The sequence below is a fragment of the Mesoplodon densirostris genome, chromosome 7 (genome assembly GCF_025265405.1).
Source record: "Mesoplodon densirostris isolate mMesDen1 chromosome 7, mMesDen1 primary haplotype, whole genome shotgun sequence".
NCBI classification, from domain to species: Eukaryota; Metazoa; Chordata; class Mammalia; order Artiodactyla; family Ziphiidae; genus Mesoplodon; species Mesoplodon densirostris.
Genome location: NC_082667.1, coordinates 72,810,710 through 72,835,718, shown reverse-complemented (window position 1 = coordinate 72,835,718; position 25,009 = coordinate 72,810,710). Strand labels below are relative to the sequence as shown.

The window sequence follows — 25,009 nt, the reverse complement described above, 5'->3', positions numbered from 1 at the left end:
GCCCTCCGTGAGTCTCTGTTCTCGTGATTCCCTACCCCCAGCCCCCCCCCCCATGCTAATGACTGCTAACATCCATGGAGCTCTTTCCAGGTGCTCTTGTTATGCATGATTTCCTGTAATGCTTACATCAATCCCAGTATGCAGGTACTATTATTATCCCCATTTTATAAATGAGGAAACCAAGAATCAGGAAGGTTAGGTAACTTTCCCAAGGCCACCCAGCCAGTAAGTGACAGAAATGGGTTTCAAATCCAAGTCTTCTTGACACCCAAGTACATGTCACCAAGACACTCTGATGCCTCCATGCACTCTGGCTGGCACCTGCCCAGGCTGAGAGCTGACCAGGGAAGTGTGAGGGGAGCAGGCTGGGCGAATATTTGACCAGCCATCATCATTTACTGCCTAAGCAAACCAGCAGTGATTTTTCCCTGGCAGTGCTCCAAGCATGGGCTCTGGCTGCAGCTTTTCCCACTGCACAGGGGCCACAGGCCCTCTCTTGTCACTTATGTGGCTATTTGCTCCCATCCAATTCATCTTTCAAATATTTAACTTTCTTCATGATGGTGTCAGGTGCTGCCCTCAGCTCTTTTCAAGCTCACGGGGTGTTTGCTTACACCCATCAGGAGGCCCATTAAAGCCATTGCTCCTCCTGGGCACGTCTGCCTGGAAGGTAATGACCCTCTGCAAATGCCCAGGCCCACCTCGGGCCAGGGTGATCAGCTGTGTACCCACCCACCCCACTGCAGGTACAAGATGGTCATCGAAGCCTGCTCCCTGCAGCCAGACATCGACATCCTGCCCCATGGAGACCAGACCCAGATTGGGGAACGGGTTAGTAGCAGCTTCCAGGGGGTGGTTCTCAAAGTTGGGGCCCTCAGCCTCCCCTGCTCCCCACCCGTCACCATCACCATGCCCTGACATCCTTCTCAGGGAGAACAGGTAATGAGAAATGAGAAAGGGGGAAGGCTGAAGAGTTGCCTGCAGTGGGATCAAAATGATCTCCTGGAGCCCTGGGTTGGTGGCTGTCCTCGAAAAGTTTTCAGTCTAGCTTGGTGCAGAGGTCAGCTTAGCACTTTCCCAGGCTGGAGATGACTTGACATCTCCATTCATGCCCCAGGTATGTACTGAGAGCCCGCACAGCACTGTGCTAGACTCAGGGTGGTTCTTCCTGTTCCCTCTCTGGGCGGGGTCCCTCCTCCATAAGTTTAAACAAATAGGATTCTTCTGTGGCTGTCCTCCTTATGTGTGATTTAAATCCGCCCTTCCTCCATCCTGGTTTTCATGGGTCAAATGGTCCCTAGCACCTTGGGAATCATTCGCCCCACTTCTGAATGAATTCAGTAAACATGTACAAGTTCCCCTTCTCTGCCAGGTGAGGAGGGGGCAAAGAGGTGCATAGAGCCAGGCCTCCCTCCCAAAGAGCTCACAAGTAGGGGCCAGGACAGTTTCTCCTGAAGGGCTGTGAGGGCGTGACCTTTCCTCCCCTTTGGCGGCAGGGCATCAACCTGTCCGGTGGTCAGCGCCAGCGAATCAGCGTGGCCCGAGCCCTCTACCAGCACACTAACGTCGTCTTCTTGGTGAGTGCACCAGCTGGTACCTCCTTGGGGCCCTCATGTCTGGCTGCCACCTTGGCTTACTGCCTACACAGATAGACAGACCCACACACACCATCACCCAACAACCGCCCCCTCCAGGAGCAATCCTCTCCTGCCAGAGATATTACCTACCCATCTTATTGATGGAGAAACTGAGGCAAGGTTAGTCCAATTGACCCATGTGGATTTCACACTGGGCTCTGCAGTAGCCATGAGGGGAGGCGAGTAGTAATTATAGGCCTCCTCCCTGTAGGACAGCCCCAACCTATTAACACTTATTTAGCCCGACTATAAAATGGCAAATACACGGAAGGGGAGTTACCACTTCACATCTCATGCCCAGAGCAGACACTGCTAATTGATCACAGCTTTCTTTCCCATGGAAACTTAACTTGGCCTCAGAATCCTTCTCAACACAGCACTCCAGTTAACCACTAGTAATCAAACATGAGATAAAACTTATCTATACCTGCCCTACTTCATGCCAAGTTCTGTGTGAGGTGCCTTAGTTGATACTAAAGAATTCTAAGACCCAGCCCTTGGCCTCAAAGGTTGAGAGTCTGATTAGGGAGACAGAGCTTACCCACACTCAAGAGCCACAGCCCACTTGAAAGCCAAACTGTGTGACACAGACTATGTCCAGGGAGACAACTGTGAGGGCTAGAGTAATCAGGGAGGGCTTCCTAGAGGAGGGTCTTGAAGAGTGAGTCAGTTAAACAGAAGGAAAGAGGAAGCCCATTTGGACAGACGGTTAGAAGAAGGAACCTCAGGTCTCTGACCCCAGCTTTATTCTCCACCCTCCACTATTACTAGGAGTAATAGTTCACCAGACAGACAAGAGGCAGATCAGCACTCCAGGCAGAGGGAACAGCTTGGACAAAGGCCTGGAATGGCAAATTCCCTGGAAACCTGGAGCGTAGGGAGCTTGCACCAGACAGATGAGAAGTGAGACTGGAAAGGAAGACTGAGCAGGTGGTAAATAAAGGGCCTGGATTAGTGTGCTAAGGAATTCAGACTTAATAAACTATAGGGAGTCAGTGGAGGTTCAGGAGTCAGGAAATGCTTGTGATTAGATCTGTTTGAGAGGCATAACTGATAGCCCCAAATCAAGATGAGGCAACTGAGGCCCAGAAAGGTTGGTTGCACTGTCCAGGACCACGCGGTGGGCTGGGTTAGTGTCAGTCCCTAAAACAGAGCTGGTGTAACTCTGGTGGTTTTTACACTCACTGTTATCCCCTCTTCCTACATGTGTCCCTACCTTCTCCCTTCTGCCTAGGATGACCCCTTCTCAGCTCTGGATGTCCATCTGAGTGACCACCTGATGCAGGCTGGGATCCTTGAGCTGCTCCGAGATGATAAGCGGACAGTGGTCCTAGTGACGCACAAGCTACAGTACCTGCCGCATGCAGACTGGGTGAGGGGCCACAAGGGGGTCAAGCTGTGGAGGGCTGAGGTGGGAGAGGCAGTCGGACATCTTCAAAGGAGTCAATCAGATGTCTCAGTAGCAACTGCTGAGGGCCACAAAGCAGAAGAGATCAGCAATGGATGGCTTCACACAGGCTGGGCCAATCAGGGAGACCCTGCATAGCCCAAGGGTTTGGTATCACCTAGAGCTGCAGACATCCATATCCTGACACGGGCCCCATGTGGGTACACACAAGGCTGGCACAAAGAAGTCTCAAAAAGAAGCAGACACTCAGTTCTTACCTCTGTTTCCTGCCCAGTTTGATGACTCACCCCCCTAGCCTTGGGGAGTGCCCATTTGGATGGGAGAGCCATCTTCCTGCCCACGAGTGCATCAGATTCAAGTTAGGATCAAATGGAAAATATGGAAACAAACAACGGCAGTAGTAATAGAAACTTCAATATTATCAGTAAAATGCAATTTTGTGAAATCCCACATCAGTTAAATTCCCATATTCCTCAACGTGAAGACAATAGTTACTTTTCAAATAACTGGAAAGCATTTAATTTTTAAGATGGAAATCATGTGACTTGTGAAATCTGGGTCTTGCCTGAATCCTACATAAATTTGTCCGGGGAAATTGAGGTCCTTCCTAAGCTTCAGGTCTGTGTTAATCAGCCCTGCTGATTCCCCCCAAATAAGTCTTCCTTCTACATGTGGTAAGATCTTCCCTCTACTATGAAAAAAAAAAAAGATCCAGATTTTTCAAAAAAGATATTAAAGCAGAAAAAAGAAAAAAACTTAGATTTTTAAAAAAAGCTATTAAAGCAGGTACAGGTTTGTGTCTGAGTTTTTGTGGTGATTCTGGTGAGACAATTCAGGACAATCTTTAGTCCAAAGAAGGCAGACACGGAGGTGCCTGGTTCCTCAAGGTGTCAGTGAACAGGACTCCTGGGCATCCGTCCCTGAACCCCAGCATGAGGTGGGTGGGGGTGAGAGGAGCAGGATGGGTTTCTGAATTACTGATGGGTCTACATGAGTATAAAACATTGAATGTTTCAAATAAAATAAGTTTTATTGATTTCAAAGAGGCCACACACACTTAGACCAATAGGTGCTTTGCCAAACACTGGTGGAACATATCAGATCTGCCATGAGGAGGAGCTAAGGGTAACGTGCTATTAGGCCTTTCAGTGTATGGAAACAGCTCTCACTGCTGGAGTCTTTGGGGATAACCAGACAGCTTGACCAGGATGCACTAATTTGCTCTGTAAACCCTCCTATCAACCACGGGACAACCATTGAGAATACCACCCCCCCCCCCCCGCCAGATGTACCAGACTCTAAATCCTGGAGTGTGTTGCTGAGGGCAGTGGGCAAGCTGGAGGCCGTTTGTGGTGGGGAAAAGATATGTGCTCTGTGTACATCCATCTTAGACCTCTCGGTCAGGCAGGGGCATGACCTCCACTCTTCCTCCCCAGCCAGCCCCCCGCCAGGTTTGTTTCTGCCTTTCCAGATCATCGCTATGAAGGACGGCACCATCCAGAGGGAGGGCACGCTCAAGGACTTCCAGAGGTCTGAGTGCCAGCTCTTTGAGCACTGGAAGACCCTCATGAACCGGCAGGACCAAGAGCTGGAGAAGGTGGGTGTATTTTGGGGGCCAGTCAGCCACCCCCTGAGGGGAAGGTTTTGCTAGAACCTGAACTCATAAAGGTCTTCCTGCCCTCATTGGCCCCAGGAAGCCCCACCTCCCACCCACACACACACAAAGGACATATGTGGGAGCTGGGCATGAACTTGCTCCTACTAGAGAGCCAGTACCTGTGCCAGCTACCCAAGGCAGAGTCGGGAGGATGACTTCCCCTTTTCCTGAGATAGTCAGTACCATTTAGTTACAAAGCTTCAGATAACCAATGCAAACTGGCTAAGCAAAGAAAAAAAGGGTGGGTAGTTAAGGATTTATTGGCTCAAGAAACTGGAAAGTCAACGCCATAGCTTCAGGTGGAGCTAGATCCAGGTAGTCAAGCAATATCATCAGGAATCTATTTCTCCCCATCCCTTGGTTCTACTCACCTCACATTGGCTTCATTCTCATATAACAATGAGGGCCACTGGCAATCTCAGGTTTCCATTCTCCCAGGTCAACAACTCTGCCAGAAGGAAAGTGCCTCTTTCATGATAGTTTAGCAAAAGTCCCAGGGCTGACTCTTATTGGTCCAATTTGGTCATGTGCCCACCCCAAACAAATCACTGTGGTCAGGGATGTGGACTGTGAAGATTGACCAGTCCTGGGTCATGTGCACACCCCAGGAGCAAGGGAGAATGATCAGCCCCCTGAATCACAGAGACTAAGAATAGGGGAGAGGTGGTCTCCCACAGGGATACTGGGGTGCTAGTAGCTGATGAAGGGGAAGGAATAAATTCTGGCAGGCAAACATGTGTCCATCTGGACAGTCCCCAAGGCAGGGGCAACCTGGAAACTGACACTGGACATCACCGGGGGTGGTTGCCCCCCTACCCTCCCTTTTCCCCTCTGCACACCCCAAGGACATAGGCCAGACCCATCTGTCTTTCAGGAGACCATTGTGGAGCGAAAAGCCACAGAGCCACCCCAGGGCCTGCCCCGGGCCATGTCCTCAAGAGATGGCCTCCTGCAGGATGAGGAAGAGGAGGAAGGTACAGACAGTGGGACTGGAGTGAAATCATGGCCTGAGGTCTGATCAACCATGAGGAGACTAAGGTTTGGGGTTCTGGGAGTGGGGAGATAGTGTGCCTCTGATGAAATCCCATCCCGTCTGTGTGCCTCAGTCTTTCCATCTGTAAGTGGGGCTGACACACCCCCTGGTTCCCCTCAGAGGGGTGTGCAATGTGAAGCCACAGGGTGGGTTCTTGTGGCCTGCAGAGGAGGTGGCCGAGAGTGAGGAGGAGGACAACCTGTCGTCGGTGCTGCACCAGCGCGCCAAGATCCCGTGGCGGGCCTGCACCAAGTACCTGTCCTCGGCCGGCATCCTGCTTCTCTCACTGCTCATCTTATCCCAGCTGCTCAAGCACATGGTCTTGGTGGCCATTGACTACTGGCTGGCCAAGTGGACTGACAGTGCCCTGATCCTGAACCCCATGGCCAGGAACTGCTCCCTCAGCCAGGTGTGGCCAGCAGCCCCAGTGCCGGGGCTGGGGTGGGGGGAGGGCTGAGCATGGACCGCCTCCCTGCAGGACCCTGCCTCGTTCTCTGCCAGGCCCAGGACTGCTCCCTCGACCAGACCGTCTACGCCATGGTGTTCACGGTGCTCTGCAGCCTGGGCATCGTGCTGTGCCTTGTCACATCCATCACAGTGGAGTGGACAGGGCTGAAGGTGGCCAAGAGGTTGCACTGCAGCCTGCTAAACCAGATCATCCTGGCTCCCATGAGGTAGGCCTCTCCCCTGGCTGTGCTGGGCTATGGGCAAGTCATTGTTCTCTGGGCCTCAGGTCTCCCATCAATAAAATGGGGATATACGATCTCTGTCACAGGCTTCTGGGGTGACTCAAGGAGATGATGTGAGAAAAGTGCCCTCTTCGGTGCAGAAAGCAGAGGGAAACTGGCATTTACTCAGCCAGACATGGTGCTAGGACTCTTACATGGTTAGCTCATCTAATTGTCACCAGAGCCCTTCACAGCGAGTGTCTGCAGGCTCTGCCTAAATGTTAGTTTCCCCTCCCTAGGCAGGTACCACCCACGGTTCAGCTCTCACCTCCCCTGCCTCTCTCTCCGCCCACAGCCATTCTGCAGGTTCTGACCCCAGGGACACACTGGGAAGCTGTTCTCATCCTCCGTAATGGGATGGATAAAACCCTCAAAGGCTGCTTGGTGTGAAAGAGGTTTAAAGCTGTCACAGCCCAATTGGCTGGCTAACTCAGTTTACAAATACAGTAGGCAAACAGCTTATCTGGCCCCTCCTCAATGCCAGACCTCACCATCTGCACTTTTTACTTTTCAGCCTGTGAGCACTCTGTGGCCCACAGACACGGCCTCCAGGTTTACTTACCCTCTATTTGTCCAGATCTGTGGTTCTGAAATCCTCTTTTTGGGGTTGTGCCGGTTCTGGGTTACAGCCGGAGTGCTGACAGCCGGAGTAACCTTGCAGGGTCAGCCGGCCAACAAGCTGCCCCGGGGCCCTGTCCCCTCCCCACCCTGGGAGAGTTGTCCCTCTGGAGAGAACTCTGTGTCCCCAGGAGGACACAGAGGGAGTCCTGAGTGTGTCGGGCAGAGCGATAAGCTGAGAACGGTGGCAGAGGTCACACGTGGGCTGTAGGGTCAGAGAGGCTGGGGAGGGGCCAACACTCCCTTGGGTGGCCACACGAATTCTCAGCAACACAGGCCAGATGTCTACAGACCTGCAAAGGCGAATGCCCCTGGAAAAGCAGACCTGGGGATGACCCCATAGACATTGAAACGAAAGAAATAATTGTCCTCCTTCAGTAAACAGGAAGGAAATCAGTAAACACATGAGTAACTGCTCCTCTGGTTACCTCTTAGGTTTTTCGAGACCACACCCCTTGGAACCATCCTGAACAGGTTCTCATCCGATTGTAACACCATCGACCAGGTACACAGGACCGCGACGCATTTCCGCAGTTCAGAGAGGCCAGGCCCCCAGGAGCTTTTCCTGTCTGGTGCTGGCTTCCCCAGATCAGAGCCTTGGGGTAGGAACCCAGTGGCCACCGTCTGATTATAATGCTGCCTCAGGACCTGGGGCCTCCCCTGGGAGACCCTCATAATAAGGCTGAAGGAAACCACATCCCTTTGGCTTCCATCCAAGCCCACTCTGGCTCACAATAAGGTTCCAAGCATACTCTAAACCAAGGTGACTGATTTTGTGGAGGATATTCATTTTGATTTAGCCTGTGTTCTTTATTTGCCATCATACTAGATGGTGAAAAACAAAGTTCTAATTCCTGTTCTCAGGGAGCCTACAACGTAGCTGCAGGGGTAAGACATGCACCGTAATAAAGGAAGAGAGCAAAATATGGCGCCAGGTAACACACTGAAGGTGATCAAATACCAGAACTCACCTCCCTTTCTCACCCTCCCCTCCTGCAGCACATCCCGTCCACGCTGGAGTGCCTGAGCCGCTCCACCCTGCTCTGTGTCTCAGCTCTGGCCGTCATCTCCTATGTCACACCTGTGTTCCTCGTGGCCCTCCTGCCCCTGGCTGTCGTGTGCTACTTCATCCAGAAGTACTTCCGGGTGGCATCCAGGTGATGGCAGCACTTGCCCGGGGGTGAGGGATGGGAAGTTCTTTGCAGTAGGCACTTCAGCACTGTTATTAGAATCATCATCGTAGAAGTAGCAGAGTCGTGTCCCCCCAAACAATGGAAAATTGAAATATTCATATTCCACTATCCTAATATAACCATCTGTCAGCATGCACACACTGCAGTTACTATTTGAACTATTTCCTTGGGTGATATGCTCAGGAATGGGATTGCCAGGTCAGGGTGTAGGCACGTGATCATGCCCTTCATTCATTTTGCCAAAGTGCTTCCCGGGAGGATTGTATGATTCCAGTGTCTAGGCTGATGGCATAAAATAAGAGGGCACGTGATATGAGGGGTCTTATGGCAACCAGACCTCCCAACCCACGTGGATCCAGAGCGTGGCTGGAAGCCTTGACTTGAGGGAGCCTCTCACAGCCTTTCGCGTTGATCACATTCGCCTTCATGAGCCTTGGAGCCACGCATGACTCTTTCCTACTCAAAATTTTCTAAGAATGTTCTCTTGGAAGTTCTTTCTGGGAGTGATTCTGTTAAGCTCATAGATTCAAAGATTTGTAGGGACAATTTTTAAGAATCTTTAGGCCAGTGTGTCTCAAACTGCCAATCACAACCTATCAGTGGGTCATGAAATCAGTATCATAGATCACAACCCGTAATTTTTTTAATGAAATAGAATAGAAAATATCAGACTGTAGTCACATAGTAACAGTAAGCTTTGCTTGATGAAACCTTTGTTTTGGTCCTGTATGGGTGTGGGTGTGTACTGATTCGTGATATAAAATGTGTTTCTTACTAGGAGTTGTGGCCAGAAAGGTTAAGTACCTCTCTCAAGTACACAGAGTTTGTTAGAAATGAGTCAAAATACTGATTGGCTATGATAATAATAATTAAATTTAGATACATTTTGGCCACAATTACCTTGCCCATAAGGATCATGATTTGTATAAACGGCTTTTTGCCTGGATGATCCAGAATCCCCTGGTACCCACATAGAACATAGTGCACTGATATTCACAAAATCACAGTGGCTTTTTAAACACCGTACAAGCTGATCTACAAGGTTCATTCCTTCTGCCAGAGAAACCACCCTGTTCCCCTGGCACCCACTCTGGCCCTGGGGACAGTTTGTCCAGGAAAGCTGCTTCCTGCATTCCCAAGCTGACCTCCTTGGCACTAATACACTTGTCAAGGTGCAGCTGTGGGGAGCAGGAACAGTTCTGTTGCCATGGAAACCACTGGCCTTCCCCTCTCCAGGAGCTCTTTAAATCCAAAGCCTGTGGTGGTTATCCGGGAGGGGACTGAAAGCGTGGAGTTTGGTCTTTCTGTTCCTTTGACTAGCTGTTCAAGTTGTTCGCCTGTGAAAGGGAACTAACACTGCTGCAGAGTGAGGCGGTGCGGCAAAGCAAATAGATAGACGCAGACGTGAGGTGTCTGATGCCCAGGATAACAGTAACCGTACAGCATGCTCTGCTTAAGTATCTACAGAAACGAGCTCATCCAGTCCTCACGACTGCTTGATGCGGGGGTACCCTTGTCTCGCCTCTTTACAGGCGAGAAACTGAGGCCTAGAGAGGTGAAGCTATTTGCCCGCACTGTAGTAAGAGGTGGAGCTAGGATTCAGACCCAGGCGGAGCCCTGAGCTGCCCTCTTAACCATTCTGTTCTGCTCCCCTGCACAGGGACCTGCAGCAGCTGGACGACACCACCCAGCTCCCACTGCTCTCACACTTTGCCGAAACCGTGGAAGGTCTCACCACCATCCGGGCCTTCAGGTACCAGATTCACCCTGGGTGGGTAGGGGGGTGGAGATGGAGCCAGGGTCACAGGTCATGAGATTCAATTCTCAGGGCTCTACTTAGGAAAGCCCAGGACACATGTCTCCCAACCCCTCATCAGGCCCCAAGGCCAGTACACCCAAGGTGTCAGGTCTAGTGGGCTCTAGCAGCATGATCCAGAGAGGAGAATCTCAGGCCTAGAGCCAAGCCCATGGCCTCTGTGAACTAAGGCAAAACATGAAAAGAGAAAAGGCTGGGACAATTCCTCACAAATCAATGCTGGAAAGGCCCTTACATGGTGTGGGCCAGCCCTGAGGCCATCTTTCATTGAGACGCTCCTGTGAGCCAAACACTCTGCTGAGTACTTTACGTGCCAGTCTCATTCATTCTGCACTGCAATCTGAAATGGAAAGCTTGATCATTCCCACTTCTCAGATAAGGAAATTGAGGCTCTCTGTAAGGTCCCACAAAGTACAGATTTGAAACTGCTTGTTCATTCAACAAACATTTACTGAGTGTTCACCAAGCCCCACACCAGGCACTAAAAAGACAAAAATGAGTCAGATGAGCCCCTGCCCTGGAGGCATTTACAGTCCAGGCTTTGAGCAGGCCAGGACAAACCCATGTGACAAGTACTCTGAAAGAAAGGAGGACACAGGCTCTGGGAGCATAGAAGGGAGGCAGTCATGGAAGGCTTCATTGAGGAGGTGTCATTAGTGCTAGGACTCAAAGAGGAGATAAGACTTCACCAGGCTGGAGGAACTCTCCCAAAACTTCAGTTTCAGTTCCTCCAAAACTCCCACCATCCTCTTGCCACTCTGAGTTGTGATGTTGGGCTTGACAGAAGCGTCTGAGGCTGCCTTGGGAGTGGAGGGGGCTGTTGCTCCCCACCTCAGTCTCTGTCTGAATTATTAGGGCATCTCTCCTCCAGATAGACAGGCCAGAGACCCCTGACCCAGATACTGGGGCTCTGGTCTCTAAGCTTCACTCAGAGAATGATTCTAGGTTATTTTTAGGATGGCACAGCTGTGCGGGTCATGACAGTAACCATGTGACACCAGCCTTGTGTCCAGTAACCCTAGGGCTCAAGGGCCAGCCGACAGGGTCTGAGGAGGCCTGCCTGCATCTCCTCCCTCCAACCCCCCAAGTCTAGCTGCTGCCCTGGGAGAGGTGCCCCGGCTCCTGGCGCAGCCCCGCAGCCCCAGTTCACTCTCTGGGGCATCTGGGGCCGATGGGAGGTCCTCTTTGGGGTCTTGTCTGAGTGAAGCAAAGCAAAGCAGAGCTCTGCCGTGGCCCTGGCTCTGCTCCCTGGACATCCCCTGCCACTGTGCAAGCCTGTGCTGTCTTCCCCACAGAAGCTCCCTGGAGCCTGGCATGACTCCAGGGTTCCCTTCCAGCCTCCTCCTCTTCTCAAGCCTGAACTCCCCAGTTCCTTCACCTTCCAGACCCCTCAGCACTCCTGGGCCAACCTCTACTCTAAGTTTCGGTGATGCTCCTCTTAGAATTGATCTCCTGGAGGCCTTTGGCAGGGCCTGGGGAAGAGAGAGTGCGACTCTCCTAGAGTGGGCCAGACCCTTCAGTAGGATCTGAGTGTATGCCCACATCCTGCAACCAGCCTCAGACCAAGCCAGCGGTTAGCCAGAGAAACTGCTGCCTGGGAGGCCTCCCACACCCTGCATTGACATGATCAATGAGTTTTAAATTTGAGTGAAGGACTTTTAAAATCATCCCTGAATGTGTTAAATTCATTGGCTTTTTGCCCAGAGGCCTGTCCTGCTGAGAGCAACCTAGCATTTATTGGTTGTACATTTCCCATGTGCCAGATATGTGTGTGGGTTATTGCATTTAATCCTCATAAGAGCCTCATGACAAAGGTAGGAGAAGCCACGCTGTACAGCTGAGGCTGAGTAACCAGCCCAAGGTCACACAGTCAGTGAGAGCTGGTGCTGGGCTTGGAACCCAGGCCTGGCTGACCTTCCGGGTTTTTTTGGAGGCCCTGCTTTTTCCCAAGAAGAGTTTCAAGGGTGCCCAACACTGAATGGTTGTTTCAGTCCATGCAGGAACTATTACTATCCCCAATTTACTGGTGAGGAAACTGAGCCTTGGTCCTGAGACACAGCCTGTAAGTAATAATGCTCAGACTCCAACCTGGGTCCACATGGCCCCAAAAGTGGGGCTCTTTCCACATTCCTTACTCCGTCATACACCTACCACAGAAGGTCCCATCTCACACACACTCTCATGCACACCCACCCCTCAGGCCAGTCACACACCCCTGCGACTCCCCAGTCACTCACACATGCACTCACACATACATACACATCTTCAACACCCACTTACTCACACAAACCCTCAGACCAATGGTTTCACATTCCCCTCAGACACATCACCCACACACACACACATCCACCCTGTGGCTGGCCAATCACACCCTCTCACAACTCAGAGACTTGCTTTGCTCTCCTCAGACACATGATTCAGGCCCTCCACTGAAGGAGCTGCAGAACAAACAGCTTCTGGGAGTGAAAAGCAAATGCCCACGAGATCCATCTTGAGTTCTTCTGAGTCCCCTCCATTGTTTCCCTGAGACCATGCTGAGATACCTTTCATTCATTCTTTCATTCACCATCAAACAAGTACACCTGCCCCCTCCTCTAGGCCTGGCGCAAAGTCTGAAGGGGTGGCCAAGGAGAGCGACACCAGGAGCCCAGGCTTGTCAGAGACAAGAGGCAGATCCATACAGAGTAACACAAGGGAGAACGTGACAAGGGCACGAGGGCAGGAAAGAAGCCTCCAGAGTTCCTTGTACAGAGAGGTCCCATCTACCTTAGAGGGTCAGGGAAGGTTCATTCATTCGACAAATATTTATTGACAGTGCCAGGTGCTGGGGATACATTAGTGACCAAAACAACAAACATGGTCTCCATCCTCATGGAGTTTACAGTCTAGTGAGGGAGGTGGACAATAAACAGCTAGAGAAATTAACATATGAGCAGAGGTTATGAAACAAACAGGCTGCAGAGATGGAGAAAAATAGGCCAGGAAAGGCCACTCTGAGGAGGTGCCACTTAAGGTAAAGCCTGAAGGTTGAGAGGAGTCAGCCTTGGGAAGAGCAGGGGAGAAAGCATTCCAGGCAGAGGGAATAGCATGTTCAAAGGCCTTGGGGTGGGGAAGCACTTGGCATTGTCACAAAACTGAAAAAAGGCAAGTAAAGTAATAAATTACTTTACTGTAATTTCTGTGTCTGCAACACAGTGAGCAAGGGAATTTGTGGCATGGAAGGAGGTGGGTGAGGTTGGCAGGAGCTGGCTCACACAGGCTTCTGGCAAGGAGGTGGTTCTTTATCCTAAAAGTCATTCATATTCTTAGCAGGGGAGAGATAGGATGCAATTTATGACTTAGAAAGATTATGCTGGCTGCAGTGTGGAGGCTAGACTGTAGGGAGATAGCAGGTAGACCTATCAGGAAGCTGATACAATAGTCCAAGTGAGTTTGCAGTGGGCAGGAAGCAGGCCAGAGGCAGCCAGGGGCCAGGGCTATTTTGGAGAAAGAAATAAGAGGACTGAGGGATTGGATGTGAATCCCGATGATTCCTAGGTTTCCAGCCTGAGCACATGGGTGGGTGGAGGTGCGCTTTATTGTAACAGGGAAGCCCTGCAGAGGAGAACAGGTCTTGGGGTGAAAACAAGCATTTGAAGGAGGTAGCACCTTTGACAGGTTTGAATAAGCAGGAGGGAGCTGGGAAGGAGTTCCAGGAAGGAATGGCATCCATAAGGTGGCAGAGGTGGCACGTCTGGGGGCTGCTGAGGCCCAGGCAGCCCCCTCTGCAGGTGAGGAAAGTCCCGGGGGCTACATGGACCAAGATTATTCCCCCTCATCCTCCCCATCCTCCCTCCAGGTACGAGGCCCGGTTCCAGCAGAAGCTCCTTGAATACACGGACTCCAACAACATCGCCTCCCTCTTCCTCACGGCCGCCAACAGGTGGCTCGAAGTTCGCATGGCAAGTGCCCCCCAGCCCCCCACACCCCCGGGACAGGGGGTTCTGATAGGGCTGTGCAGCCAGAGCAAGGGCCAAACAGGGACCGGAGGGCGGGAAGAGAGGACAGATACCGGCCTGGTGTGCATACGGGGTGGGCATCGAGCCCTCCTGCTTCTCCCAGCTCTGGTGGTCCTCCCCGTGTCTGACCTGAGCCCTCTCTTTCTTATATCACTGCCTGGAGGCTTGTGTGTCTGAGGTGTGTGCCAAGAGCGGGAACAGTTGTGTGTTTAGCTGTGACAGGTGTGTCTGAAGTGGGTCACATGACAGGTGTGGGCCAGCTGGTGAGGCATGCGTGCTGGGCTTGGGGGCGGGGGCAGCAGAGCTGTGTGCATATGTTGTCTACTGGGGCTCCAGCCTTCACAGCCTCCTGTGTGTCTGATGATGTGTTGCGGGGCTGGGGTTGAGTCTCGGCTGAGCTGCTCTCTGCCCTGAAGGGAGTGAGGGGTAGGAGTGCTGTGCCTTCAACCCCTGAGGGTCCAGGCCAGCTCCACTCCCTCTGCAGGAGTACATTGGTGCATGTGTGGTCCTCATCGCGGCCGTGACCTCCATCTCCAACTCCCTGCACAGGGAGCTCTCTGCCGGCCTGGTGGGCCTGGGCCTTACCTACGCCTTAATGGTGAGTGGCAGCAGGTGGGGGAGGGAAAGAGTCAGACACCAGCCCCTGGGGAAGCCCAGGGCACCTTCCCTGACTGAGGCACTCCCAGGCCTTACCCCAAGCTATACCGAGTCTGATGCCAGAGTGACCATGTGTACAGGAGGGCTTACTGCAGGTCCCTGCCCCTTCACCCCGGCCTGGGCCCCAGGTGGGGGTGGGTGAGGATCCACACTCACTGTAACCCCCATGGAGGGCCCCCTGGACAGTCAGCGGTGGGCAGCAAAAGACATCCTCAACCGTAAGAAGAGCCATCCTGGTGGCCGGGGACAGGACCAAGTGATCACTAACTGCGAACGGCTTGCTCCCCTCAGGTGTCCAACTACCTCAACTGGATGGTGAGGAACCTGGCGGACATGGAGCTCCAGCTGGGGGCCGTGAAACGCATCCACGGGCTCCTGAAAACTGAAGCGGAGCGCTACGAGGGGCTGCTGGGTGAGGGGCGCAGGAGGACTTCTGGGGAAAGGGCCCAGTGTGGATGTGTGTTTGGATTGAGGGGGACACGAGGATCCTGGGGGTAGGAGGGCATGCCTGGATACCAGCTGTGGCCCACACCTGGCAGCTGACCCCCAGCCCGGCCCCCAGCACCATCGCTGATCCCGAAGAACTGGCCAGACCAAGGGAAAATCCAGATCCAGAACCTGAGTGTGCGCTACGACAGCTCCCTGAAGCCAGTGCTGAAGCACGTCAACGCCCTCATCTCCCCAGGACAGAAGGTCAGGGGAGCGGGGAGGGCAGAGGGCTGGACAGCATCACCTCCTGGCCCTCAGGGCCCGCCAGGCCTCACACCCATTCAGACCCCCAGTCTCCCAGGCCCAGGCCTCTCGCCCTCTCCTGCTGCCCTCACTCACCCACCAAGGAGATGGACAGGACACCCCAGACTCCCCTGACTCAGAGGGGCTTTGTCAGGGCCCCCCACAAATGGTCAGGGGCTCTCCCAAGACACTGTACCCCGAGCTTCAGAGCAGGGTCCTGGGGCAGAGAGTGAGGCCCTGTCCTGGGGAGGCACTCTGATCCAACTCTGACTGACTCCCCGCTCTCTCCCCCTCCGCTCCGACGCTGCCCCTCTCCTCCTGTCTCTGTCTCTGTCTCTCTCACTCTGTCACTGTCTGTGGCTGTCTGTCTCACTATCTCTGACCTTTAGATGTACCTCTGTCCCTGCCTCCCTTATCCTTCTATATCACCACCTCTGTCTCTGCATCGGATGCGATGGGGTGAGAGATGACTCCAGTTTAAGGTGGGGTACATCCTGCACACAACGCTCAGCCACCCCTGTGCCCTCCCGCCACACCCAGGCACATAGAGAGATACCAGTGTCCCCAGCTCCCCTGCAGTCATGTACCATACCCAGCCAGACGAGTAGGAGCCCCCTCTGGATCCACTGCAGGAAACAAGCCCAAACCCGGGCCCAGCCCTGGCTAAAGAGATGATGGTCAGAACACCAGGACGAGAAGAGATGCTGGGGCTTCCCACGCCTGCACAGCCCAGCACTAGAGGCTCCCAGACACCCCAGGTGCCCACAGCGTACCTGCTCCTCTCTTTCCAGATTGGGATCTGCGGCCGCACAGGCAGCGGGAAGTCCTCCTTCTCTCTTGCCTTCTTCCGCATGGTGGACATGTTCGAAGGTGAGCTGTATGACGGGCACCCCTCATGTACCCACAGCCACCAGATGGGACCTCAGTCCTGGGTATGGCCAGACGTCACAGGAGGCCCAGCCGTCACTGCCTTCCCCCGCATCCTCGTTGGGACCCATGTTGCAGGCAGACCCTGTCCCCGGCGCCACCGTCTCCCCGCTCCTTGGTGCCCCACCTGTGACACTGTCTGCATGCAGGGCGCATCATCATCGATGGCATCGACATCGCCAAACTGCCGCTGCACACCCTGCGCTCGCGCCTCTCCATCATCCTGCAGGACCCCGTCCTCTTCAGCGGCACCATCCGGTGAGCCCCCTGACCCCCGCCACCAGGCCCACCCCAGCCCCAGGCCCGGCTCCGCTCCTCCAGATCTGGGGCATAGAGAGGGAGGGGTGGATGAACCTCCCTGGGCAAGCAGCCCTGCTCTAGCTCTGGGCATGAAGGGCTGGCGCGGGTTCTTTAAAGCTGCACCCTCATGCCTTTCTCTTTTCCGTTAGGCCTAGGCACTGGTAGGGGTCCCCCAACCCTCAAGCCTGGGATGCTTTCCTCCACCCACTGCCAGCACCTTGCTGCCCCCTCCCAGCCAGGCCCCCAAGTCAATCAGTTCCCACTCACTGCTCCCTTCACCAGCCTCACCCTCTGTACGTCCCCTGGGAATAGAGCCAGGACCCTGCTCCCCTCTCTAAGGGCTTTGTGTGTCACCCTCCAGATTTAACCTGGACCCAGAGAAGAAGTGCTCTGACAGCACACTGTGGGAGGCCCTGGAGATAGCCCAGTTGAAGCTGGTGGTGAAGGCGCTGCCAGGAGGCCTCGGTAACTACTCCTGGCTGAGCACAGACCGGATACTAAAGGACGCTTGTAAGGGCTGGGAAGGGACAACTCACACCCGTGTCTTAGCTTTGCCCAGAGTTTAGAGTCTGGGGTCTGGCAGGATCCCAGAGGCCATTAAGTTCTACTTCTCACTATACAGGAGCTCAGAGATGTCAAGTGATTTGTCCCAGGTCACACAACTGGTCAGTCAGGATCTGGCCTCTCCTACAGGGAACAGGGGTACAGTAAAGAGACAGAGCCTGCAAGTCCCCAATACCATGGTGGTATATTCGGCCCTGCCCTCCGCATCCACCTGCCTGCCCAGTTCTGCGCTGAGGGAGAAGAGGACTGACTGGAAATCACAGGCACAGGTCACTCATCAAGGCTACTGGGAAGACTGTGTCCCCACCCCGGGGGTCAGCAGAACCTTGGTGTATCTGTTGAAACCCCTGGGACAGTGGGAGCCGGCCAAGCCTTGGCTTCAGAAAATCACCCCACCGAGGCCCATACACATGCAGGACAGACACACTCTGTGCTGATGCCCCTCCCAGAACTGCCCAGGGCCCCAGCCGTGCATAACTCCAGGGAGCGCTCTTCTCTTTGTAACGCCAGCAGATGGCATCTGTGTTGTGTAAGGTGCAGCCACCCTGTGCACACCTGTACTCATGACACACACCTACATATTTACCCCTGTACACACATTTCCTGAAACCCCAAGCCACTCCGTCCACTAAACTCACAACGCAGAATTAACTCAGCCCTGCGCCCCCTTCCTGGGGCTGTTTTCAGATGCCATCATCACGGAAGGCGGGGAAAACTTCAGCCAGGGCCAGAGGCAGCTGTTCTGCTTGGCCCGGGCCTTTGTGAGGAAGACCAGCATCTTCATCATGGACGAAGCCACGGCTTCCATCGACATGGCCACGGTCGGTGCTGGGCACACCCAAGGGGTGGGGGTCTTGGAGAGGGTTTTCGGGGGTGTTAGGGAGAAGGTTGCACAAAGTAGTCCTGAAACTCAAGTTGCCTTTAACATCAAGAGTCATATGGAAAGAAAAAAAAAAGAGTCATATGGAGCAGAAAAGGCGAAGGGCTGGGGGACCCTGATTCCATCTAGTCTTAAGGCTGGAATATAACACACATACACACAAGCTGCACACGGACCCACAAATTTCACACCCATCCCCACAACCCAGCACACCCAGACACACTCACAGCACACACACATGCACACAGCTGAGCTCCCAACAGGCGGAACCCAGCCCCTGAACACTGGGAACCTGGTTGGTCCTATGGGGACTAGAGCCAGAGGGAGGGGGTGGGGCTAGGGTTGGGGTCAGATGGGAGCTGGGCCAGAAGCCAGGCCAGACCCCACCCACTGGGCAGGTGAGCCAACGGTTGCTGCTCCGACCTGGCAGGAAAACATCCTCCAGAAGGTGGTGATGACGGCCTTCGCAGACCGCACTGTGGTCACCATCGCGGTAAGGGGCCCATGATGGGGTGCAGGGGGGACACCCAGAGAGACGGCTGGCCTCCTGAGGCTGTCATCAGTGGGCAGCCTCTGGGCTCACCTGCGCCTGGTAATCAGGAGAGGACCCCGTGGCAGTGCAGGGCAAGGAGTCTGGAGGGCTTGCAGGGAGCCTGGACTGCAGGATTTGGGATGCAGGAGGGTTTGCGCCTGCACTTCCCTCAGACCTCCCCTCTTTCTCCAGGTTCCAAGGTCTGCTCCTGTCCCAAGGCCCTGTGAGCTAGGCTAGGGTTACTTCTCCAGAGCAAATGGGAGAGGGGGGCGTTGGGAGAATCTCTGAGTGTTGAAGCCTGGAGGTGGGGCAGAGCTGAGACCCGGTGAGGGAGAGGGTAGCATTAGCAGATGGAGGGTTTGGAGCCACCCCGGGAAAGGGCAGTCACCACAGAGATAAGACATTCTGGCCACATGCCTCCTCCTCCAAGCTGCAGGAGGGATGCCTCAGCTGCCCCAGCCCGGCCCCCCCCAACCCTGACAGCCCCTCCTGCCCCACCCAGCACCGCGTGCACACCATCCTGAGTGCAGACCTGGTGATCGTCCTGAAGCGCGGCGCCATCCTTGAGTTCGACAAGCCAGAGAAGCTGCTCAGCCAGAAGGACAGCGTCTTCGCCTCTTTTGTCCGTGCAGACAAGTGACCTACCAGAGCCCAAGTGCCATCCCATGCCCCACCCTGCCCCCACCTCCCACCTGGGTTCTCTAACTGTAAAATCACTTGTAAATAAAGAGACTGGTTATTTCCTACCAGAGGCCGTGGGTCTGGTGGGCAGGGACTGGGGTGGACCGTGGGTCCCATGGAAGCAGTCTGACTTTAGCATCAGGCAGACCTGAGGAAGCTCTGTGAGTGTGGGCAAAAACATGTTTCCTCATCTGTGACATGAGGGCTGTCTGAGTCTGCTAGGTTGTATTCGTCTGCTGTAACGAAATACCATAGCCTGGGTGGCTTAAACAGCAGAAATTTATTACTGACAGTGCTGGCGGCTGGAAGTCCAAGATCAAAGTGTCGCAGGCTTGATTTCTCCTGAGGCCTCTCTCCTCGGTTCCAGACAGCCACCTTCTAGCTGCGTCCTCAGGCAGCCTTTCCTCTGTGTGCACACCCCTTTTATCTCTCTCTCTCCTTATTAGGATACTAGACATATTGGATGAGGCTGCACGCCTATATCCTCATTTAAACTAAATTACCTCTTCACTGGCCCTATCACATTGCAGGGGCTCCAATATATGAATTTTGGGGAGAATGCAATTCAGTCCATAACAGAGTTAGAGTATTTTTGTGATTATCTCATCAGATAAGGTAGCAGATCTGCATATAGCTTGGTCCCTTGTCCTTCTCAGTTTAATTCTTGGATTAAAATTGTGGGTCCCCAGGTACCCTGGATTAGCATTATTTCCATTGCAAATGACAGGAAGCCAACTCACAGTGGCTTCAACAGTGGAATTTATTATCCTATGTGACTGAGAAGACCAGGAGGTTACTACTTCGAGCACTGCTAGATCCAGGTGTTTGACATCAGGGATGATGAATTCCATCTTCCTCTCCCTCCCCCATGACAGATGGCCACTAGCACCTCCAGCTTACATCCTACCCCTCTAAAAAAGAGAGGGGCCTGAATCACATGTCCCCATCTCCATCCCACACATAGGGACATTCAGAAGTGGGAGAAGGGTGGCCCTTCAGAGAGAAAGCAGAGTACATATGCCACAAGTCAGCCAGGTAGTGACTGGGACATACTGGGGCCCAGACACTGGGGAGACTAAAAAACAGCTGTCCTCAGACTCCATGTGCATCATGAGACACGAGTGTATACCTGTCCCACCAAGAAAGGAAGGTGCTTGTTTACATATCGTTTTTATTATCATTTACATGTTGCCTTCAGTACTGGCTGTACCAGGCCCTTGGGGTGCAGACCCAGGAGTCTTGGGCCTTCATCTTTGTTGTATGCAAGGGGGTCAGAGTCATACAGTATAAAGAAAATCCACCAGTCATTGGAGAGGGGTCCAGCACAGACCCTTCTGGCTGTTCCAGGAGCCAGAGGAGCTCGGGAAGGGAGAGCTCTGTGAGGCCTGGCAGGCTGCCTGGGAGAGGCAGGATTTAAGTTGGGCATGGGAAGGGTGGGAATTAGATAAGGAGAGATAGAGAAAAGGGCCCAAGAGGGGAGGGGGAATAAGATCAGAGAGCCTTGAATGCCAGGACAAGGAGTCTGGGACATGCCTATGCGCAAAAGGGAAGTGGAGAAGGTTTCTGAATGAGAAAGGGACCTGACAAGTGCAGTGTTTGGGGGAGATGAGTATGAGGAGGTGCAGGATGGAGCGGAGCAGGACGCTGAGCCCTTTTGGTGGGGGGCTCGCCTTCCTGGCAAGCGAGGCCTCAGGGTCACACTGTGAGGCAAGTCCTAGCCTTTCCAGCTCTGAGATGCCTCTGGGGGCCCAGCACTCCCTCCACCGTTGGGCCTCCCAGGAGCAGAGCCTAAGGAGGGAAAAGAGGATTCCCACCCCCCACCCCATGCCTACGACCAGCCAAGGGATTAAAGGGAAGTAGCAAGGGCACAGGGGCACGTCATAGCTCACACTGAAGTCTTGCAGAGATGCCTAAGGCCATCCTAGCCCAAATTCCTCTATAGCACCCCTGATGGTGTGCCAGCCTCGACTTGGATACCCTATAGATGAGGGTCATCTCTGGTAATTAGAAATGAGTCTTCCATACGTGAAATCAAAGCCTGCCTCTGTTCCACTCAGTGTCTATACTGGTTTATGCTTTGGACCACACAAAATAACTAGTCTATCCTCCTTGGACCCCAGGGGTTTCTGCGATAGTATCTGAACTCCCTGGGAAGACTCTCCAAGGTTCCTTTTCTGACGGCTGAGCAGCCGTAGTTGCCCCAGAGATATCCTGTGTAACTCTGTCTCCTTGAGCTGCCCTCTCTGCTCACCCTATTTTCCCTTCCCCACCCTAAGCACTGCATCTCTGGCAGTATAGCCCAAGATCCACCATGAGTAGTAGAGGGGGCCCAAGCCACAGGACAATCCTAGGTTGATGCCTGCAGTAGAAACACCACTCCTCTTCAGGCCAAGAGCTTAGGACCCCCAGTGCCCAAGCTAGCCCTGACACAGCTCCTCAGGCTGCAGGTGTAAGGAGGTGTAAAGCAAGTGCCAGTAGCTCAAACTCCCTTTAAAATGCAGGGGGTGGGGGCTTCCCTGGTGGCACAGTGGTTAAGAATCCGTCCGCCAATGCAGGGGACATGGGTTGGAGCCATGGTCCGGGAAGATCCCACATGCCGCGGAGCAACTAAGCCCGTGTGCCACAACTACTGAGCCTGCACTCTAGAGCCTGCGAGCCACAACTACTGAAACCGCGTGCCACAACTACTGAAGCCCAAGTGCCTAGAGCCCGTGCTCCGTGGGCCACCACAATGAGAAGCCTGCACACCTCAACGAAGAGGAGCCCCCACTCGCTGCAACTAGGGAAAGCCCACGCACAGCAACGAGACCCAACACAGCCAAAAATAAATAAAATAAATAAATTTAAAAATTTTTAAAATAAATAAATAATAAAATAAGATATAATAAAATGCAGGGGTGGGATTGAAAGTGTGGGTCATGATTGAGAAGATGCAACCACCCAGGCTTCTGGGCTGCAGCATCCAGCATCCCCTGTAGTGGGTGTTAAACTATGTTTCTACACCTACTAAGGTACATCTCCACCCCCACCCAGGAAGTCCGTGGCTTTCATCAGACCCTCAAAGGATTCGTGACTCTGAAAATACTAAAATCATCGCCAAAGAAAAGAAGCGGTCAGTTAGGAGTCCTCGGGCCACCTAATCTCCCCGCCCCAACCCCAGTCACCAGGTTGGTGACACAGCTCCTCGGTACCTCCTTTTGCTGGGAACCCACAAAGCCCAGGCGGATACTGACCCAAGCCAGGATGGGAAAATTGCGGTGGGACCAGGGCGACAGGGCATCGGTCCCCAGAATGGGAGGGCGGGTCACGACTCCCTTCACCCCGCCCCCGTCCCGCCCTGCCCCGCCCCGCCCTAATTTCGTAGCGTGTGGGCTGGGAGGAACCTCTTTAGTCCATCTGATTGGGCAAACTCCCAAGGCCAGACGAAGTGAGCCGGCAGAAGGAAGGCGATGGGGAGGTGAATGGCGAGGGGCGGGGCTTGAGCTTGCGCCCGCCAGCCCTCCAGCCCAGGAATAGGTCGGGCTCCCCCTGGCGGCCCCCGGCCCCCGGCCCCCACTCCACGCCTCCGGCGCTCCGTGTCCTCAATTCTCTACCCCACCTAGCACACACAGGTCGGTCTCCGCGGTCCGATTGACACACAGAAGGACCGGAGGACGGCCCTCCGCGAGCGCCCGGGCAGCAGGAGGGGGCGGGGAGGCGAGGACTGCGGCTTGATGAACAGGAGCAGGTGCCGCGGCGAGGAGCGGGGGTGGGGCAGGGACGGCGCGGCGGGCGGGGTCGCGGCGCCGGCGTGCGTGCTGCCGGCGCGGAGTCGGGAGGCCGCGGCTTAGAGTGGGCCCCGCCAGCCGGGTCGCGCTGGGGTCGAGGGGAGCAGGAGTGGAGCTGGGTGGGGTGGTGACTCTGGAGGGCGGAGGATCCCAAGGAGACAGAGAGGACGAGAGCTAGAGGGAGATCGGAGAGCGGCGAGAGCGCTACGGAGGGTGGGGTAGGAAAGAGGTACCTGGAGGTGAGACGGTATGAAACTGGAGCTTGGAGGGGAGCCCGGGGCCGAAATGGGTGAGGCGGGAAACACGGTGCGGGTTGTGTGGGGTGTGGTCGGTTGATCCGGAGGTGTGACGTTCCCAGGTGGGACAGGTGGGTTGAGAAAGAAGGCTGAGTGGGGAGAAGGGTCCTAGGGAGACGCCCAGGGCTGGTCAGCGAGTGGAGGAGAGCTGAGCTGGGATCCAGAGCCAGGTGGAGAACAGGCAGAGTGGGGGGTTCAGTAGGCAGTGGGCAGGTGGGCTGAGGTGTGAGGCTGGTATAAAGTGAAAAAGGGGCCAGGTGGAGGTGAGGATGAGTCTAGCTGGGGAGGCATCTCAGAAGTGAGGCCGGTGCAGACTTAGGGTGGTCCCAGGGCGGAAACCCCAAAGTAGGTTGAAGGCTCAGTCAGGTGGTTGTTCCTCCCCCATGGGGGAGACCTCTCCCTGGTGGTCGCTGGAGCCATGCTGTCCCGCAAAGGCATCATCCCTGAGGAGTACGTGCTGACACGGCTAGCAGAGGACCCGACAGAGCCCCGGTACCGTGCCCGTGAGCGGAGAGCCCGTTTCGTGTCCAAGAATGGCAACTGCAACGTGGCCCACAAGAACATCCGGGAGCAGGGTCGCTTCCTTCAGGACGTGTTCACCACGCTGGTGGACCTCAAGTGGCCATACACGCTGCTCATCTTCACCATGTCCTTCCTGTGCAGCTGGCTGCTCTTTGCCATGGTCTGGTGGCTCATCGCCTTTGCCCACGGTGACCTGGCCCCTGGTGAGGGTGCTGCCGTGCCCTGCATCACCAGCATCCACTCCTTTTCATCTGCCTTCCTTTTCTCCATCGAGGTGCAGGTGACCATCGGCTTCGGCGGGCGCATGGTGACCGAGGAGTGCCCTCTGGCCATCCTGACCCTCATTGTGCAGAACATAGTGGGGCTCATGATCAACGCCATCATGCTGGGCTGCATCTTCATGAAGACGGCCCAGGCCCACCGGCGGGCTGAGACCCTCATCTTCAGCAAGCACGCGGTCATCGCCCTGCGCCACAGCCGCCTCTGCTTCATGCTGCGCGTGGGCGACCTCCGCAAGAGCATGATCATCAGCGCCACCATCCATATGCAGGTGGTGCGCAAGACCACCAGCCCTGAGGGCGAGGTGGTGCCCCTCCACCAGGTGGACATCCCCATGGAGAATGGCGTGGGTGGCAATAACATCTTCCTGGTGGCTCCCCTCATCATCTACCACGTCATTGACGCCAAAAGCCCGCTCTATGACCTGGCGCCCTGCGACCTGCACCACCATAAGGACCTTGAGATCATCGTCATCCTGGAAGGGGTGGTGGAAACCACGGGCATCACCACCCAGGCCCGCACCTCCTACCTGGCCGACGAGATCCTGTGGGGCCAGCGCTTTGTACCCATCGTGGCCGAGGAGGATGGCCGCTACTCTGTGGACTACTCCAAGTTTGGCAACACCATCAAAGTGCCCACGCCGCTCTGCACGGCCCGCCAGCTGGATGAGGACCCCAGCCTGCTGGATGTCCTGACCCTCGCCCGCGGGCCCCTGCGCAAGCGCAGCATGGCCGTGGCCAAGGCCAAGCCCAGGTTCAGCATCTCTCCAGGTTCCCTGTCCTGA

General features: G+C 54.6%; 2 protein-coding genes across 3 annotated transcripts in view; both read left to right on the top strand.

Moving 5' to 3' along the window:
* The window catches only part of ABCC8 (ATP binding cassette subfamily C member 8), a 75,902-nt gene extending 56,582 nt beyond the window's left edge, over positions 1-19,320 (top strand). For both annotated transcript variants that reach the window (XM_060103079.1, XM_060103078.1), the window contains exons 20-39: positions 747-831; positions 1,497-1,577; positions 2,872-3,009; positions 4,517-4,642; positions 5,577-5,676; positions 5,903-6,144; positions 6,243-6,409; positions 7,517-7,586; positions 8,081-8,238; positions 9,935-10,027; positions 13,929-14,031; positions 14,573-14,686; positions 15,037-15,157; positions 15,308-15,438; positions 16,269-16,347; positions 16,554-16,662; positions 17,066-17,169; positions 17,956-18,089; positions 18,579-18,641; positions 19,183-19,320. In XM_060103079.1, the coding sequence (XP_059959062.1) occupies positions 747-831; positions 1,497-1,577; positions 2,872-3,009; positions 4,517-4,642; positions 5,577-5,676; positions 5,903-6,144; positions 6,243-6,409; positions 7,517-7,586; positions 8,081-8,238; positions 9,935-10,027; positions 13,929-14,031; positions 14,573-14,686; positions 15,037-15,157; positions 15,308-15,438; positions 16,269-16,347; positions 16,554-16,662; positions 17,066-17,169; positions 17,956-18,089; positions 18,579-18,641; positions 19,183-19,320 (2,356 nt within the window). The remainder of the gene's footprint in view (positions 1-746; positions 832-1,496; positions 1,578-2,871; positions 3,010-4,516; positions 4,643-5,576; positions 5,677-5,902; positions 6,145-6,242; positions 6,410-7,516; positions 7,587-8,080; positions 8,239-9,934; positions 10,028-13,928; positions 14,032-14,572; positions 14,687-15,036; positions 15,158-15,307; positions 15,439-16,268; positions 16,348-16,553; positions 16,663-17,065; positions 17,170-17,955; positions 18,090-18,578; positions 18,642-19,182) is intronic.
* A 4,522-nt stretch (positions 19,321-23,842) lies between these two features.
* KCNJ11 (potassium inwardly rectifying channel subfamily J member 11) lies at positions 23,843-25,009 on the top strand. The gene has a single exon (XM_060104636.1). The coding sequence runs from the start codon at positions 23,843-23,845 to the stop codon at positions 25,007-25,009; it is 1,167 nt and encodes a 388-aa protein (XP_059960619.1).

Excerpts from the sequence above, each read along its gene's own strand:
- KCNJ11 (XM_060104636.1), top strand. The coding sequence starts at position 23,843 with ATGCTGTCCCGCAAAGGCATCATCCCTGAGGAGTACGTGCTGACACGG.